Genomic DNA, 18,123 nt, shown 5'->3' on the forward strand with positions numbered 1-18,123 from the left:
ATTCTACTCAGTGTGGACAGTGAAAATAAACTGTTCAGTTACACTTTCGTTTATATCTGAATTTCACTGAGAATCTTATGCACTACCAAAATTCTGCAGTCTGAGTTCAACTAATGCTGAATATTTGGTGAAAAACTATTTCTATTGCAGGTTTAGAAAGTTTGTGGAAACACACTGGGGTCTTGGATTGCGACAACAAAAATCATCTGAATTTGGGATCTCAGTTGACCTGAAAGTCCCACAATAAAGACATCATACTCTACAGAATACTCACAGCTGATTAAACATTCGCTTCATTTCATCTGTGATGTTCAGAGAACAGCTGACTTCGTCATCTGATAATCTGCTGTTGTCTCCATCCTGCTCAGAGAGGTCATCGTCCGATGTTAGCTTGCGTTCTTTCTTTTTGGAAGCCACCTTAATCGGAGAGAAGGGCAGTGACTGGAAGGTTCAACTGAGGTGCTGCACCGAAGGATGCAGAGATAAGAAAGGAGAGGTGTTAGGTTGGGTGGAAGATAATGGTTCAACAGTACCCAGTGATTCAGGTGCACGAGTGACTGCACGCATTAAGGACAGGAATCGCATCTGTTAAGAAGTGGTGAACGTAGAGCAAAAGGAAGCAGTTCAAAATGGCACAGAGCAAAGCAAGCTGCAGACTGCCAGAGCTCTACATACAGGATGTACTCGCCGGCAACATTATATGGGCTACAGAAGAGCATGCGAAGGCTAGAACGATACAGGAACCAAGCATAAGCTGGCGAGAATGCCCAGGCAGCAGGCTTGAGAGCAATGACAGTCTCCCTCTCTTGCCACTACCATCACAAGCCTGGTGCTTTCAGAGATGAACACTCACAGAAAGTACACAACACTCTTTTAAAGATAATCTTGATTACTTTGCTATTCCCACCCCACTATCACAGGCACAGATTGCTAGTCATCACTCTGACCGTACAAGAGATATGTGGGAACTGAACTGTGAAAATATTTGAACAAACCCAAAATAAATGCAGTTGATAGATGTGCAAAGAGACCCCAAAGCTAACCCTGCAAAGTGAAGGATCATTCTTTTGTCCCGTGGGACTTCGGCACAAATAGTCATGAGAATTTACAGATGGTGTGATGTCGTCTCGAACACATCTAAAGCACAAAATAAATGCCAAATCTCCTCTTTAATTTTCACTAATTGCTAACTGAACCATTCAGAACCGGTGTTGCTCTTTGTGCTGATGATTTTAACCACTGCATACTTGATCAAAACTGTGTATTCAGTTTAGAGCAGTAGCACAGTTTTACCACTTATCAAAGTTAAAAGACAAGATCTCTCTTTAGAGCGGAATACTGATGAACACAGGAGAGCCGCAATTTTCTCCCCTCATCAAGTAGGAAATTTGAATCAATTTCTGTCCAGATTACCCCCCCAAAAAAGCTAATGAAAACTCACGTTTACCTTAGCTAAGCATTTTATAAGACATAGTAAAAAGCTGATTTGGAATGGAGGAGAGTTTACTGTTCACCACATTTAACACATATCCATGTGAAAGTCTCAAGAGAAGGGCAAGGACTTTTTTTTTTAAAATGTTTGTACAGTGCAGCCCTAAGTAGCTACTGTACTAGAAAGAGTTAAAAAGTCAGACCTATTTATTCGAAGACAGAAAGGGAAGTTGAGGTAAGTTGGAAGGGCCAGTGATCAATTTAAAATGCAGTTATGATTTAAAAAAAAGAGGCTGTGCTAAAGGCACTCGATCACTCAATAGCTCTGTTTTTTGAGCTAACACTGCCTACTTTTGGAGCAAAATAAGTTACTCTTTTTCCCGTTAGTATTGCACAGCCAAGATAGCTATGGGAAAGTAAACTGTATTCTATTCACCCTCACATATCAGAGTAATTGTAGTTAACTAACCATCAGTCACAGAATTTATTTATTTCTCATCATGGTGTATGAGCCAAAATAAGGGCTCAACTTGGAGATCACAGGATGCAAGTACAGTGCATGAAGTTAAAATCCTCTTACTTGTGAAGAGAGCAAATCTGATGGAACTGTTTAGACGAACATGGAATCCCAGGATGCTTTCTTGTACAGTTACTTGTAAACTACCACCAAACTAAGAGTATTTTTCAGAGAACATTCTGAGCTCTCTTTGGAAGGTTTTCTATCAACTCTCAAGTCTTAATATGTGGATCATTGCTACAACTGGAGATAGATTCAGGAAGAAAAGAAGTCTACTGGGGAGAAATTTCAAAAGAAGTTGAGAATATTGGATGAAGTTTAAGCCTGAACTAAACTCCCTAACATTCCCTCTCTTTCCCCCCCCTCCCCCCATACTGCCATCTTGTCCTGCCCTACAGAAAATTCAGGGCCTAATCACCTGGAATATCTTGGAAACGTCTTCAGAGTTGCGCTGCTGTGCTACATCGCACAGCTTAGCTGTAATATCGATTCGACGGCAGATGTCCATGTCCACCTTCATGGCCTTTTCTTGGATCTTTGTGTCCAGGTCTGTCATGGGCTGCAGGAAGGACAGTAGTGGATTATCTTCTATTGTTACACAGTTCAGGAGAGAAGAGATACCCACTGTATCTCTATAAACCCAGAGCACACCATTCTTATATCACATTGAGCCTGTTCTCCAGGGAAAGGCAGCACAAGGATAGTCTAGATTAGACAACTACTGGAATTAACACTTTCAAATCTGATTCCAACAAATACAAGTGTTTGAGAATGAACACTAGCTACTGTGATACTCATTCCCACAGCACAGAGTCCTAAACCCAGCAAAAGTCAACCCTTATGGACTCAGTGAAGCTATGAAATGGAGGGGAAAAGACTTAAACCTGTTAATCAAGCAAACAACAAGATGGGGGATTTGATGATACTTCATCATTTTTGCCCACTTCAGATAGGAAGTTAGCACTTCACTGTAAAGAAAAGTTAGCCAGATTCTGCTCTGAAAAAATTGTGCACCAACTTCATATATATCACCAAAAAAGTTAAAACAGGGCTAGTCTATAGACGTCCATGTGAGTTTAGTACAGAGCAAAATTAATACCCACATTAATCTGTCTTCTGTCCCAGCAGAGAACTGTATGCCACTGAATCATATCGTGCTGCACATTAGACAGAAGTCATATATATTATTTGTAAGTAGCTGCTCCTCCTTCCCCATTGGCAATGTTGCTGCCTGACTGAGGAGATTTTCTCCATTTATAACTGTAGAGTTTCTGTGCTAGAAAACCTATGCTGTGTTGGGAAGGACTGGCCTGAATGCAAATGATAGCCTACTTTCACATAGAATTTGGGAAAACACCAGTCAGAGACGTGTATTACTCTGTAAGCACTACTTTCCACGTGGAAATGCTTTTGCTAACTAAATCAGAAAGGTTTGTTTTGTTTTTAATGTCCTCCATCCAGGGTAATCTTTCTCCACATGAAACATAAGTAGACTAGAGAAGATTTTTTTAATCAAAATGTTTGTGTTCAGAAAAAAACATGTCTACACGAACATGAAAACATTTGACAAAAGTTTTGATAAAGAGTATTTATATCTGTGCAGTTTGTCAACAGGACAAAAAATATAACCTGCAAGTCATTTAGTTAGGCATTTTTTGTCTTGAATATCATTGGGTAATTATGCAAAAACAGTTACGGCTTTCCACACAGCTTTGTGGCCTTCTCTACCACTCTATTTAGCTCCACCTTGCAGAGCTCAGAAAGGCTGGAGGAAGCACTTGTACTTCAACTACAACAGGATGTTGTATTCACTACCTCCCTCAGGATGCACAGTAGAAAATTACAGGGGAAGGATGCAGCTCTAAAAAATAGCTCACATTCTGAGTAACTTTCCCAGACCTGAAGAAGAACTCTGTGAAAGAGACAAGCTTACTCCAAACAGAAGTTGGGCCAATAAAATATATTACCTCACCTAGATTGTCTCTCTAAATTGCTCTCCTTCAGACTGTATTTAATCCAGCAAGTATTTCTATTTTTGATGAACCCACCCAAAGAGGGGGCCAGTGAATGGCTGAATTTTTTAGGAGTAGGCCTAGCAGCCCTGAGAGAATGGATGCGACTTCAGGGAACAGGTTCTGCAAATTTGTATCAGACTGGGGGTGCGGGGGGGGGGAATAAAATTCTTATAAAATTACAGACTAGATATGCATCCTGATTGATCTAGCTACACTGCTGGCATCAGCAACTCTTCAGTAAAAGAGAAGCCAGGTGAATCTTAAAATCCTGCTCTTTTAGCTTACTTATGCATTTTCCTCTCATCTATGAACACTAGACCTACACACTGACAGTCAGACAATATGCTAGGACTACAGCCAGACTGTAAGATAAAGTTCTCAAAACTGCCAGTCATGACATTACCAGATCCCACAGCTTTGGGGGAAATTATAGACTCAAAGAGGACAATGGTAGAACTCCAGAGATATACACAGTTTATAAGTTTTCTAAAAGGAGACAGCAGCACTGCAGACAAAGCCATATCCTGGAACCAATGACACATTAACTGGGATAGTCTCGATAAGAGCTTTTCACAAAGGTAGAATTGGGACTGCCATTTTAGATTTCCTTTCTGACAATAACTGCTTGTACGACTCAAATCAAAAGCACCCTGTATAATAAGAGTACCAATGGCTGCATAATGGTTGAACTTTTACCCTAATAGCATTGGATTCTCCAATGCATCATTTCAAAGGCTGCAAATTTGAATGAGGTCGTTGCTAGCTGGTGAGAAGGGAATGGGAAGTCAGGGTTATGGACTAAGCAGCAAATTTAATGCATCTCTACACAGACCAGACAGGAAGCAGGGGGAGTGGGGGGGAGTGAGGGTGATCTGTCTGATGCATTAGATCATAAAGGCAGCCATAATACTAACTACAAAGCAGCACTCATTAAAACCATAACCTTTTTATGAATGAAGCCATTTGCATGACAGAGAGATTTCACAAAAGCAGGTGGGGATGGGCCACTCTGTTTGCCAGGGTACTTACATCACTCATCAGACCCTTAAAGACAACAAGCTCTGCTTTCAGCCGCTCGATCTTTTCATTTAACTCTTCCTGGACAGCTTCCGCCTCTTGAGCCTCCTAGGAGAGAGAAAATAAGGAAAGAGCTAAATAGCTGGAAGCATTTACTTAACTGCTAAGCTTCACAGTGGTGGAAAATAGCCGGTAGCCAGTACCACCTGCCCCAACCTCAATAGCCCCACTGCTACGCTACAGATACGAGTGGTGGAGGGAGCATGGGTGAGTTTCAGGACTGGCCTACCTTGCTGCTCAACCAAGAGCATAGTGGGAGTGAAGGAGAGGAGAATATTTAGATGGCGTGTGGTCCAGGGGTTGCATCATATCAGCATATTTTCCCCTACTTCAGTCTGAACACTAGGAACTTCCAACGTTAAGAGAACCCCAATTCTGGGATTGGTTTTGTTCTATTAAGAAGGGTTCTCATGATGATGAGAGGCTAATGGCTTGGACTACTGTAGCTGAACACTCATAAGAAGCAACCCTTTACCGTCATTAAGTTAAGAGATTGCCTTCTGCAAAAGAACGGATACAGGATTAACATCCCATTTATTGCATATACTGAAGAATAAAGATGCATTGCTTGAAGATTGAACTAGGTGAATCAAGGCACTCCTCCTGCTTCAGTCATAAAATTCAGCATCAAGCAGCCTAAGGTTTCAAATATTAACAGCTCTATCCGGCATGAGGTAATTCAGCTGCCATAACTACAAGGGATCAAGACTCTTAGGATCAAAGAGTAATTAATCCAGACAAAATATTAATTTTAAATTACCAGATTAAAGGGGAAAAACCTATACTATAAAGTATTTTAGCTCAAGAGTTGGAGGAATGGTGGTCAGTACTAGGAAAGTCCAGATCCCACTCAAAACCCACCTCTTGCAAGGTTTCCACCATAGACTCCAGACTCGTTCGCTTTGCCAGTTCCTCCTCCCATCTGAAAGAAAAAAAAGATTTGCAAACAGAGATTAGATCAACATTTCTGATTGAGTTTATTCCAGCCACAAAGATCTTATTTTACCACTTGTAATAAAAAAAAGATTAGATATTGTAGGTGTCAAGTGGAAAACTTCCCTTAGTCTCAGCCACATGTGCGCACACATACTCAAACTGCCAATTTTCAAAGTAGCAATTGGAGTTTAATTAACACTGCTAACACTATTTTCATTCTTTGACTGTAGCATGTGGACATGTATAAAAATGGGACACTGCCACTGCAGCAGCAATAGGTTGAAAATCTAGACAAGTCAGCAAATTTGCTACTTCTGGTATTTAGCCCTATAAACTCCAGGGACTAGTTATAAGCCTTCTTCATGACAATATCTTCAAATGCCTATATTTATTCCAGTTGTATCATAGAAGTACAGTTCCAAACAAAGTATCTATCCTGCAAAGGGGTCCTTGAATGCGGTATGAATGCATGACATATATGCCTTGTTACTGTCACACGCAAGAGGCACCACCATAGTGGGAACCAGGATGGCATTAAGGGAGAGTAAAACTTTCCATCCGTCTCAGATTGCAGGGCACACACTATTTCTAAAAACATTGCATCTTAAGGAAGAACAGTCCCGAATGATTTTTACACATTCCATCTCATCAGTGCACCTCTAGTTCCCAAGCACAGGAAATGGGGAGCTGGTAAGCAACAACAGGGTATTTGGTCCATCAGGAGAGAAGAGGAGACGAAGACTGTTTAACAACATTACACATGTGGAAAATGCTAAAATCATGGACCAATTTAGGCAAAAATAGTCTAAGCTGCTTAAGCTACCTCTTACCAGCCAATATTTTAAATAGGCATGAATGCCAGTGAATAGGACCAATTTAGGATGAGTGATATTGAGTGTAAATATATACAAAATGAATATTTCTTCATGTACATTTATAGATCTGATCTGTCAAACTTCGGGCCTGTTCAATAAAAGCAGCAGTTCTAAGTCTGAAAATACTGCTGTTTGCTGACATGTCTGACAAAAATAATTAAACATGAGACGCAAGGGAGGTCAGCAAGAAAAAATAGAGCACAACCACTGAAATAGAAGAAAGGAAGGATGCCAAGAAGTCAGTCATCAGGCCCAGATCCAATCCTTTCCATTAGCAGTTTTTTGAAGAAAATCTTGTAGGTCTGTTTCATTTCTTTTTAAAAAGTTTATTGGTGCTAGCTTAATATTCACTGTCCTTTGAGCTGATGTCCACCATAAACCAAAGGAGGTCTGAACTGAGCTAGATAGCTAGATAGCTTTTTAGCACCTGTCTCCCGTTTGAGTGTTCTGGATTTAAATGTGCCATTCATTTCTTTCCCAAGATTTCCCCTCATCTTCCATCTCTTTTGATTAAGATTATTCTCCTTTAAGCCCCTGTATCATTCTTGATGGCCACCAATAGTTTTCCCATGTTTATCATATAGCAGAAGTATGGTATTGGTGGCAAGTACTCCACCAATAGGCTTACCCTCAGAATTTCCAGGTTCTCTCATTTATCCTTGCCACTCATCTACATTGTGTTCCTATTCCATTCAATTATCCTCCCCAATTTTCTTAAGTCTTAAGATTTCATGACCTAACTGCATGGTTTTACGTTCTTTCTTCCAAGTTGCCAACAATGAAGTCTGGTCTAATACTGACAGGAACACAGGCCAGGAGAAACAGTTGCTCCATCAGTGACCACTACCCATCAGTCCAGAAATCGAATCCCATCTTCTCCACAAAAACCCATAATGCATATCTGCAGCACTGCATGATTTGCTACGCCTTCCTTGCAAAATATGCAACCCTGACTCTAACACTGGACTAACTAGAAGAACCAGGAATTGAAATTAACTAAACACTGATTATATTTCCATCGATCAAAGAGATGAGTAAAAAAAAAATTTATCAGTTTTATTACGTTAAGCTCTTCGAACAGTCCTTTTTAATTAAGAATTTAAACAGAGTACCTACTAAACTTTCAAATGCTCTATGATGCATCCTAATCTGACGTGCTATTTATAAACATGAAGGCATTTTTAAAAAATTATTAAAGACCGTGCCCCTTTAAGAATATATGCCAAAGTACGGCAATAGATTTAATCCTGCAATTTATAACTGACACTTTAGTTTAACATTGTTGAATTAGGAATCCATCATTGGATTAGTGTGAAAATATCTGGCAGTCATCTTCCCTTCACACATGGAAAGCTATATGTGGCGAACAAAGTATTGTAGAATTGTGCAAGGTCAATTCTGGAGAGGATGGCAACAAGGTTTCTTCAGTGGATTTTAACATGTACAAGATTGTTGTCTATCGCCTTTCTTAGGCCAAGCTTGGGCAACTATTCTAAGAGAAACATTCCTACAGGACACTCATTCACTCAAGTTTAGTAAAAGCCAAAGCTTTATCTCTGGAAAATCTGTCTGAAGCATTCCCAGCTCACTAAAGCCAATTGAGCCCAAAAACAGTAGCTTCATCAGGCAACAAGGGATTCTCCCATTTAGAATAAAGCTTCTTTTTATAGTTTAACAGAAGCTTGGCTTCTGCCACCAGCAGTTAAAAGGAACCAGGGTCCACTGACTCAGTCAGCTAAACATACAACAGAAAGTTTCCGTTATGTAAACCTTTGGAATGCAACAGGTCACAAAATCTGCGCAGACCTTTCACTCAACAAATCCCCTGACAGAGCCTGGGAATTTGAAAGCCTAGTTACAGAGTATGACTGATCACTGCCATTAAGAAATCTGCTTGCACTAATCCAGTAAATACAGTCTACCAAATGACAATTAAAAGCACTCCTATAACCTCTAATTATAATAAGGTATTTTTTTTGTTCACACTCAGACAAATAGTTTTACAGCTAAATTAGAAGATGCAAGTCGTGGATATGAAGGTCTCCCCCCAAAAAATATTTACTTTAATCCAAAAATGATAGGATTAAGAACATTGAAAGGAGAGGGAAGAGTGCATTTTCTGGGTTAATTCCATAATCTTGCCAGCACAGTGTTAAGTCTTCCAATAGGAATAATTTCACCATATTTTCAAGTTTACAAAAGAAACCTGGTAAAGTGACTGGATTTTATGGGACATTTGTGACACATTAAACAATTCTAAATTCACATACTGTATCATAAGCCCCAACACCCCCCTTCACAGACTGCAATAGGTTTGCATTTCAAATACAGTTGAATGCCAAAGGATCATTTCAGCAGGGAAGAACAAAGGCAGCTGTGGGTGTGCTGCAATTCTCGGTCTTAATCCATGACCAGCGGCACCTGAATTTATCATATCCTAATACAGTAGCAGCAGCATTGACTAGGCCCTGCACTAGTGCATTACAATATGACAGGCTGACCGCATTTACTCTTCCCCTGCCACTGCAGGGCAGAGATACTTGGCATGGTAGCATTCCATCAACTCTCCAATATGTAAGTGAATGCTAAAGTTGTACAGAAAGACATTACCCGTGTCTTTTCTCTGCCAATTATTTACTGCCAAACAAATATTTAGGCTGGAATTTGTATTTGCCACAAATATTTTAGCTTTCATTTCCAATGTCCTATCTGCATTAAGGCTGCTAGTCACATGTGCAAGTAGCATCCTTATTTTTCAAACCTCATTTGGTCATCTCACCTTCTGGACTGTGACTGCTTAATATTAAATTCACTACATGCAATATGGTCCCCTTCTGCTACATTGAGGATGTACACAGTCAGCACCCAGCCAGCACACAGTCAGTTGTGAATGCAAGACAGTGTAACTAGATATTAGGAAAACTGCAGTGCGCCGTCTCAAGAGAGATCTGAAATTTACTACTTAAATGCTGAAATGTTGAATACTAATTATATTTAGGTGAAGAGATTTAACTCATTTTGTATCCATGCCCAAACACATAGCATAGCTCTGCGGGGAAATTATTTTTAGTAAATATTACAGCCATATATTTTTACTAGTTGTAAGTCAAAAGCAAGCAAAATGTTTCAGCTTCCATCCCGAACACTTCGGTCACTCTGGAAAACTGTCAAAATTATCATTCAGAATCTATGCACAGCCTATAGGGTAACATCATTAACTTCCATCATTCCATTCAGTTCCACTGGTTTAGTTTTTCCATCCTTATGCCATAATTTAACTGCATTTCATAGAAAGGAAGCATACAGTCCCAGTTCCTTTAAGTAGAAAGCAAAGAATTTTTATGGAGAGTGGAAGAAGGGTGCCATCTTTTAAATAATAGATTAAAATTATGTTCTCAGCATATATTTATCCATTTCTCCAATGGAAACAAATCTGGGCCTTTTAAATATGGTGGTAATTTTTATCTAAAGTTAAGTTTTCTTCTGAAAGGAGGCCAGGAATTACATTAGACTGATAAAAAGAACAGGAGTACTTGTGGCACCTTAGAGACTAACAAATTTATTAGAGCATAAGCTTTCGTGGACCGAAGAAGTGGGCTGTAGTCCACGGAAGCTTATGCTCTAATAAATTTATTAGTCTCTAAGGTGCCACAAGTACTCCTGTTCTTTTTGCGGATACAGACTAACATGGCTGCTACTCTGAAACCTGTCATTAGACTGATAATAAATCAGGGTCCCCATCATATATCACTGATCAATAAAGTCAACTTATTCTGAGTTTCAGAATGCATTCCCTACTGCCTGGCTGACTAGCCTCATGTAACACCTGGAAAAATGAAGTCACCGAGTTGACAGCTGGAGGAAAAAAAAAAACATACAAAAAACAAAACAAAAAAATCAATCTTCCCCACCACTCTTAACACAAACCTCTGGAGACTTTTTTGGGGGGGAAGAGGGAGAAAAATGGAAGGAGTGGGGAGAGAAGAATGAGGATTGAGGATTGAATTGAAGATTAAATCTTCTCTTAATGCTTCCAAGCAAATTAGATAATAGATTGTTTTTTGACACTATCATCCTGTATTTGCAGTAACACAAATATTTTAAAGGGCCTTGGGCAATTGCTGCTACTGTACATTCGAGTATTGCAATAAGCAAAGAAAAAGACAGCATACCCTTGGGAAGGTGCTAACTACTGTGCATTGGCACAGACATATGAAACATGTACTAAGCAGTACTACAGAATTTTAGGCTAGCCAATTTCTGCCCACTCAATTTCTCTTCCAACACAAGAGCTGAACTGCAAGTCAACCACAGCATGTTTCAGATGCCCTTAAAAATCCTCTGCTTCTAAGCAACCTGATAGGCTCGGCATGGAAGTGGTGCTGCTGTGAGAGACCCAGGAAGATGCTTCTGTAGCACTTCAACACATATGTTGCTTCCTTCCTTCTCCTCCAAGGAGAGAGAGAGAGAAAGCCAGCCTGCTTAATCAGCATCACCCCTGCAGCATAAACGAGAGCCTGTAGTTTCCTGGCAGGACTGTAGTGGGAAACCAGATCAGCTCTTCCCATTGAAGCAGTGATGTTTGCTGCTCTGAAGGAACAGAGGTGACAGGAACTACCAGACCAATAACACACAGAAGGGAAGTGACTGTCCAGGCTACCAGGCTGAAAACAGCAGTCCTCATATTTGTGCTGCAGGATATTAACTAGACAGCTGCTTCTACTAGCCTCAGATATAGCTATTTCTGAGCTCAAACATCAATTCCTACGATTTCCAGCTGCAGCCAAAGTAGCTTTCAGAGCTGGAGAGGCAGATATTGCCAACCTGAATGTACAGATTGAGAAAAGGCTATTGCTAGCCTACATCGAGGTTACTAGGATTGTTTTTAAAAATAAAATTCAGAAAGGGCAATTTCAGCACGGACTATACTCTTCCCCTCCTCCCTACTGAGGGCAGACATTTAATGTTATGACTACCTTCTAAAGTCACAGATTTACAGGCTTATATTATAGTTATTAGAACATGAAAGGCCAGTCAAGATAAAACTAAGGAAACATTTCCCTTTTTCCAGATGCAACATTACATTCCAAATGTATTCAATCACTGCAGTTTCAGGCCTCAAACTGCCTCTGCAATCATGTGATTAGGAATGAGTATTTTACATAGCTTGGCACAAAGGGAAGAACTGTGTACCTTTTAAGAGAGGAAGTAGCTAGAGCATGAGACATTGAACTAACAAGATAGAAGGATGCTGAATAGCCTTGCAAGGACTAACTCTGCTTTTATAGTACAGCTGAGGGCTTGGCTACACTCGAAACTCCAAAGCGCCGCGGTGGGAGCGCTCCCACGGCAGCGCTTTGGAGTGCGAGTGTGGTCGCGGCGCCAGCGCTGCAGGTACTCCACCTCCCCGAGGGGATTAGCTTACAGCGGCTCTCAGCGCTGGGGCACTGTTTACACTGGTGCTTTACAGCGCTGGAACTTACTGCGCTCAGGGGGGTGTTTTTTCACACCCCTGAGCAAGAAAGTTGCAGTGCTATAAAGCGCCAGTGTAGTCATAGCCTGAGTCACATTTCAAGCCCCCACATTTCCTTAGAACATGGAACAGTGCACAAGAGATCAACACTTAGATGAGCTGCTATTCAAAAGAAAATGGGTGGAGATTACATGGAAATTTGATAGTACCCAGGTGTAAATTTCTCTAAGCTTCCACTACTCATAACTTCCATTGGAACTCAACTGAGACATCCATACTGAATTCTTATCGACAGACAATTCACAACTAAACCAGCTCCCTGGATCACGAAGGCTGAACAACATGATTTTGCACCATCTCTTTACCAGTATGAGCATTTAAAGTTTAGGTAGGATTCTGAGTGGTGGGGGAAATTGCCATTTAGAGCCAGATTGTCAAAAGAGCTCAGCATGTTGATAAGCCAAAAGTTATGTCTGAACCACATCATCAACTCCTTAACCACCAAAAAAGATAAGTACTCCTCTTACACCATTAAATGAGGATTCCTATTTTGTCAAAAGAATTTCAAAGAAACAAATATTCCTTAGGTATGAAAAAATGTAGCAAAGAAACACTGCTGTAGATGTCGTGAAGACAAAAGAAACTCTTTGTATGGTACTGTTGAGGTTTTCCCTCCGTCTTTCCATCTCTATGGGGTACCACACGAGAGGCTTGCTTGAGCTTGATTATTGCTATGCTTTCTAGTTGTCATGGTACATGGGATCACACAAAAGAACATCTCTTCGAAGCACGAGAGTTCACCTGAACACTATCAATATGCTACCAATGAAAATACTGGCTGCAAAAGCCGGTTAACCCTAACTTAAGTGTTTAAGTGTCAAACCATTTCACAGGACAGGAAGCATACAAAAAGACAGAAAAAAAACCTAAGACTCAAAGATGTCAATATTTCATTTAGGCATGCGAGACACACCTAGTACTGCTCATCCTTTGTATGTGAAGCATCTAAGATGCGTTCTCTGTGATGTGCCCTACATGCAAGGACAAAGATGGGAAAATATGTGCATTCTATGCCAGGCTCAGTTAATTATACCTTAGGTGTTGCCCAAAAGGGCTTGTGTTCTGCAATCACGGGTTAGACACACGTTTTTTGCTCTCTTGTGGCAACATCACTTGTTCTTTTGTGGTTTGACGCCTTTTGACGCCCATATTTTGTTTAGGTGTACTCTGATGGGCAGGGCGTGCCCCACCATTCACTAATGTTGGCATGAGATTTGATGTTTTGCATGTTCAAGCCCAACCAATTTAATTGTTTGAGATTACTCATAGTAATCTCATGTTTGGGTCTGTAGTAACATGCCCATTAATCTAGTCTCCCCACATCTATCCAGTGATATAAACCATGATGGCAATATCTAGATAATTGTGGTTATGATGCACTGATTTCATTCTAATTGGCATATTGCCCCAGGAGTAGCACCTATGCTGCCATACAAAGAATCTAGTTTCAAATCTCATGTTTGGTCAGAGAAAGACATTGATGATACTACTTCTGATAGAGGATGCCCCTGCTTATGAGGAGAATGTACTTTAGCAAGTGGAAAGATCAAGATCTCTTGGTCAAATTGTCTAACGTGGAAGTGTATAAATCCTTTCTCCCCCCTTCCCTTAAGAGTTTGCAGCATCCTAGTTCCCTTATAACACAAATCCTGCCCCATACTGAACCCCATATTTGTAGGCAGGTCAGGAAAAGAACCTGTGTCTAAAATGAATACCAGAATCCCACCAATTCAGTGCAGTGACTAGGGACATACATTGCAGATAAGTCTGAATTAGCAAGTCAAACAATATTGAGGACTTAAGGATGTTGCAACAAAAGACGCATTTTGTCAAAACAAAACAAAGTATTTGTTGTTTACAAAGCCACACTAAGTCTTTTGTTATGTATTCTGTTAAAATAAGATTGTCTAGTAATATTACACCTCAGAGTGCTGTCTCTGTTATTAAACCCCTACTTATATTGTAAGACCCTCAGGACAGGAAACTGACCCATTCTGTGTTCTGTACAGCACTGAGCACAGTCAGTATTCCGATTATGTTGGGATGTGGGACAAGAGCTGGGATTTGTGAACAAGCTAGGTGAGCATTAATGAGGTTCTTTTGTACTGTATAGGGATTCTTCAGATTTATCTCAAAGAGATCAATTTCGGGCCCAAGAGCCCTGGTTTCTTACTGAAATACAAATTAAATGCTGATTAATACATTTTACATGGAGCCAGTTTTATTTGAATGTCTGATTCCATGAAGCCTGCCTCTAACATAACAGCACAGCATTCTTGAATGAAGTGATCCGTGGCTTGCTACTTCTCAATTGCATTCTTCCCACCCAAATAACAGAAACCTGTTAGCCAAGGTATTGGTCATCTCAACAACATATTCCCAAAACATAAGACTATTGTGGCCAGCATTCATGTGTCAATTGGTTTCTGTGTTGAAAAGAAACAGATTAATCAATATCCTCAGAGCTGCAGCCCAGTAAATGTGTTTTGGTACAAACGCAGATATACCTTTTCTAAATGGGAAGCAATCATTAAAAGATTCCTTTGCTCATTCAGGACCCATTTCCCTTTGCCCACATTCACCAGTGGCTGTTGATACTTCTTTAGTTTAGGTCAATTTTACTAGTCCATATTCAGTTTGGACATGCAGCACTAAATATGCATTGGTGCTCTCCATCCAAAGACTGCACAGGAGGTTGTAGCAAATCAGAGCAACTCAGAACAGACCAGAGCCCTCTGCATTTTGTTCCCATGTGAGCAACATCCTATTTTGGGGGAAATGTTAGCCTTTATTGCCAATACTTATTTTCTCCATATTAAGCATGCAATTTCTCAGTCGATCACGTTTTAGAAATCGTCTGGCCTTGTTTTAACACACAATGAGTCTAGAGAGCTGCTGTGGACTAAGCTCAGTAGATAAGAAACGGATGTGTGGTAAGAGTTTACTATGGTAAAAAAAAAAAAACAAAACACCTAATAAAGACCAATATAAAAGCATGTTTGAGACATGTGCTCTGTTTATACTAGAATGCAGACCTTTGAACAGCAGGAATTCCTTGGAAGTGAGCTGTTAAAGATAACTTACTACTTTGTAAAACTTTGTGCAAATATGTATTGTGATTAAACTTGCGGAAAAATGTTTTCAAACCCTGCTATTGGAACTAAAATAAAAATGTCTTCCAGTGAAGCTGTCAGGTTTTGCTTCTGCCAGCAGTTTGTTCCTGAGAAGAACCCTAGCATAAGGTTGTAACGGGTTTGGTCACAGTGACCCCCTTGGTACTGTCACCTGATGTGCTGAAATTACCTTTGAGCCCCTTTTCCCTGCCAGCTTGGGAATCCAGAACCCTGCCTTGTTGAGCCAGACATGCTAGCCTGCTGCAACACAGACCCGGGGTCTGGTCTATGCTCCCAAAGCTGCAAACTTAACTGCAAACAGCTCAGCAGGTTACCTATCTCCGGCACCCAGACACCCAGTTCCCAATGGGTTCCAAACCCCAAATAAATCCATTTTACTCTGTATAAAGCTTATACAGGGTGAATTCATAAATTGTCTGCTCTCTATAACACTGATAGAGAGATATGCACAGCTGTTTACTCCCCCAGGTATTAATCCCTTACTCTGCGTTTATTAATAAACAAAAGTGATCTTATTAAGTATAAAAAGTAGGATTTAAGTGGTTTCAAGTAACAGACAGAACAAAGTAAGTACTCCTGTTCTTTTTGCAGATTTAAGATGGATTCCAGTATCATGTGACATGGTCACATGTCACTGTAAGACCACCTAGTCTCCATTCTTCCTGGGTTGGCCCACACAAACAATTTACAACCAATTGTCTTAGTCAATGGGAGCCATCAAGATTCTAAACCACCATTAATGGCCCACGCTTCGCATAATTATAATAGGACCTTTGTGTTATACTTCATATTTCTAGCTTCAGATACAAGAATGATACATGCATACAAATAGGAAGAACATATTCAGTAGTTTAACACCTTTGTTATACCTTACAAGAGACCTTTTGCATAAAGCATATTCCAGTTACATCATATTCATAAGCATACTTCCATAAAGCATATGGAGTGCAATGTCACAAAGGTTATCAGAGCTTTAATGTCACATAGAAGCGAAAGTCTCGGGTGCATTCTTTAAAATAAAATATTGCTGCTTTTAACAAGCAAAAAACACCCATCAATGGCTTATGTGTAAGGTTCATAACTAATTAAAATTATTTCAAGCTATTTTAAACTACATGAATGTCTCATGCATGATATGCTCTTTCCAATAGCTTTAATAGGTGTAACAAAGATATTCAGGTATGAAAACAAAGGAACTTTATGGAAATCCAATGAAGTAACATCAAGGATGATCTGTCCCTCTTCCCATACAGAAACAAACCTGGATTCTTCCAGTACAAGAGGGAAGTGAATCCAGTCATTTAAAATGTAACGGCTTACTCAAGAAGGCTTTTTGGTACAACGTAGGATAGCCTGTTTGTTGTATGTGCTATAGGGTCTCAGCAATCTTTTTGACAATTTTTTAAAGAAAAAGCAGTGGAGAGACAACTTGCTGAAAAGGAGTTTGCATTGTTCAAGTTTAAGACTGATATCAAATGAAATAAGACAAGTTATATTCAGCTTCGTGACAAAGTCAGCTGAGAAAACTGAAAAGTCTTAATTTATCAACAAATTCATGATTGTTAGCATCTATAATAGATTCTCTCAGCAGGAGACAAAAGCAACAGCAATTTAATTTGAAACAATAGTGCGATCTAGAATGAAGGTCATGAAATCAATCCCTTATGTTGGCTGAGGACCATACTGTAGTAATGGATAACTTATGAAGCCATCAAGCAGTCTATATTGCTGGCCTCTAGTTTTAGCAAGAGACCAAATTCACAGATCCTAGTCTCCTTTATTTTCTAACTACAGTAACTCCTCACTTAACGTTGTAGTTATGTTCCTGAAAAATGCGACTTGAAGCGAAACAATGTTAAGTGAATCCAATTTCCCCATGAGAATTAAAGTAAATGAGGGGGTTAGGTTCCAGGGAATTTTTTTTCCACCAGACAAAAGACTATCTATCTATCTAGATAGATACATTATATATATATATATATATATATATATATATATATATATATATATATACACATACACACACACACATACACACACACACACACACACAGAGTACAAGTTTTAAACAAACAATTTAATACTGATACACAGTGATGATGATTGTGAAGCTTGGTTGAGGTGGAGGAGTCAGAGGGTGGGATATTTCCCTTACTGCTAACAGGGCCAGCTCCAGCTTTTTTGCCACCCCAAGAGGCAAAGAAAAAATAAAACAAAACAAAAAAATCATTGAGCTGCCACTGAAGAGGAAGAGAGGGAGCGAGGGACCCGCCACCGAATTGCTGCCAAAGACCCGGATGTGCCGCCCCAACAACGGATGGACTGCTGCCCCTTTCTATTGGCCGCCCCAGGCACCTGCTTCCTTCGCTGGTGCCAACCCTGACTGCTAAATGATGAACTAGCAATTGGCTGAGCCCTCAAGGGTTAACTCTCTCACTCTACAAGGCAGCAGGAATGGAGGGAGATATGCACATTTCCCCTTTAAGTAAACTGCCTTGTTAATTAGATCAGCTTGCTGAGACCACAGCTGCTGCAAGCTCCCTCCGTCCTGAGCCCTGGTGTGTCCCCCTGCTCTATGGAAGATGGGGTAGGTGGGGTGCAGGAG

At 40.2% G+C, this 18,123-nt stretch overlaps 1 protein-coding gene across 1 annotated transcript in view; it reads right to left on the reverse strand.

Moving 5' to 3' along the window:
• Nucleotides 1-18,123, reverse strand: part of IFFO2 (intermediate filament family orphan 2) — a 51,900-nt gene that overhangs the window by 12,614 nt on the left and 21,163 nt on the right. Inside the window, exons 2-5 of the mRNA XM_054009536.1 lie at nt 5,902-5,962; nt 4,993-5,088; nt 2,367-2,507; nt 275-417 (exon numbers count right to left, since the gene is read on the reverse strand). Of these exons, the coding sequence (XP_053865511.1) occupies nt 275-417; nt 2,367-2,507; nt 4,993-5,088; nt 5,902-5,962 (441 nt within the window). The remainder of the gene's footprint in view (nt 1-274; nt 418-2,366; nt 2,508-4,992; nt 5,089-5,901; nt 5,963-18,123) is intronic.

The sequence above is a fragment of the Malaclemys terrapin genome, chromosome 19, assembly GCF_027887155.1.
Source record: "Malaclemys terrapin pileata isolate rMalTer1 chromosome 19, rMalTer1.hap1, whole genome shotgun sequence".
Lineage (NCBI taxonomy): Eukaryota > Metazoa > Chordata > Testudines > Emydidae > Malaclemys > Malaclemys terrapin.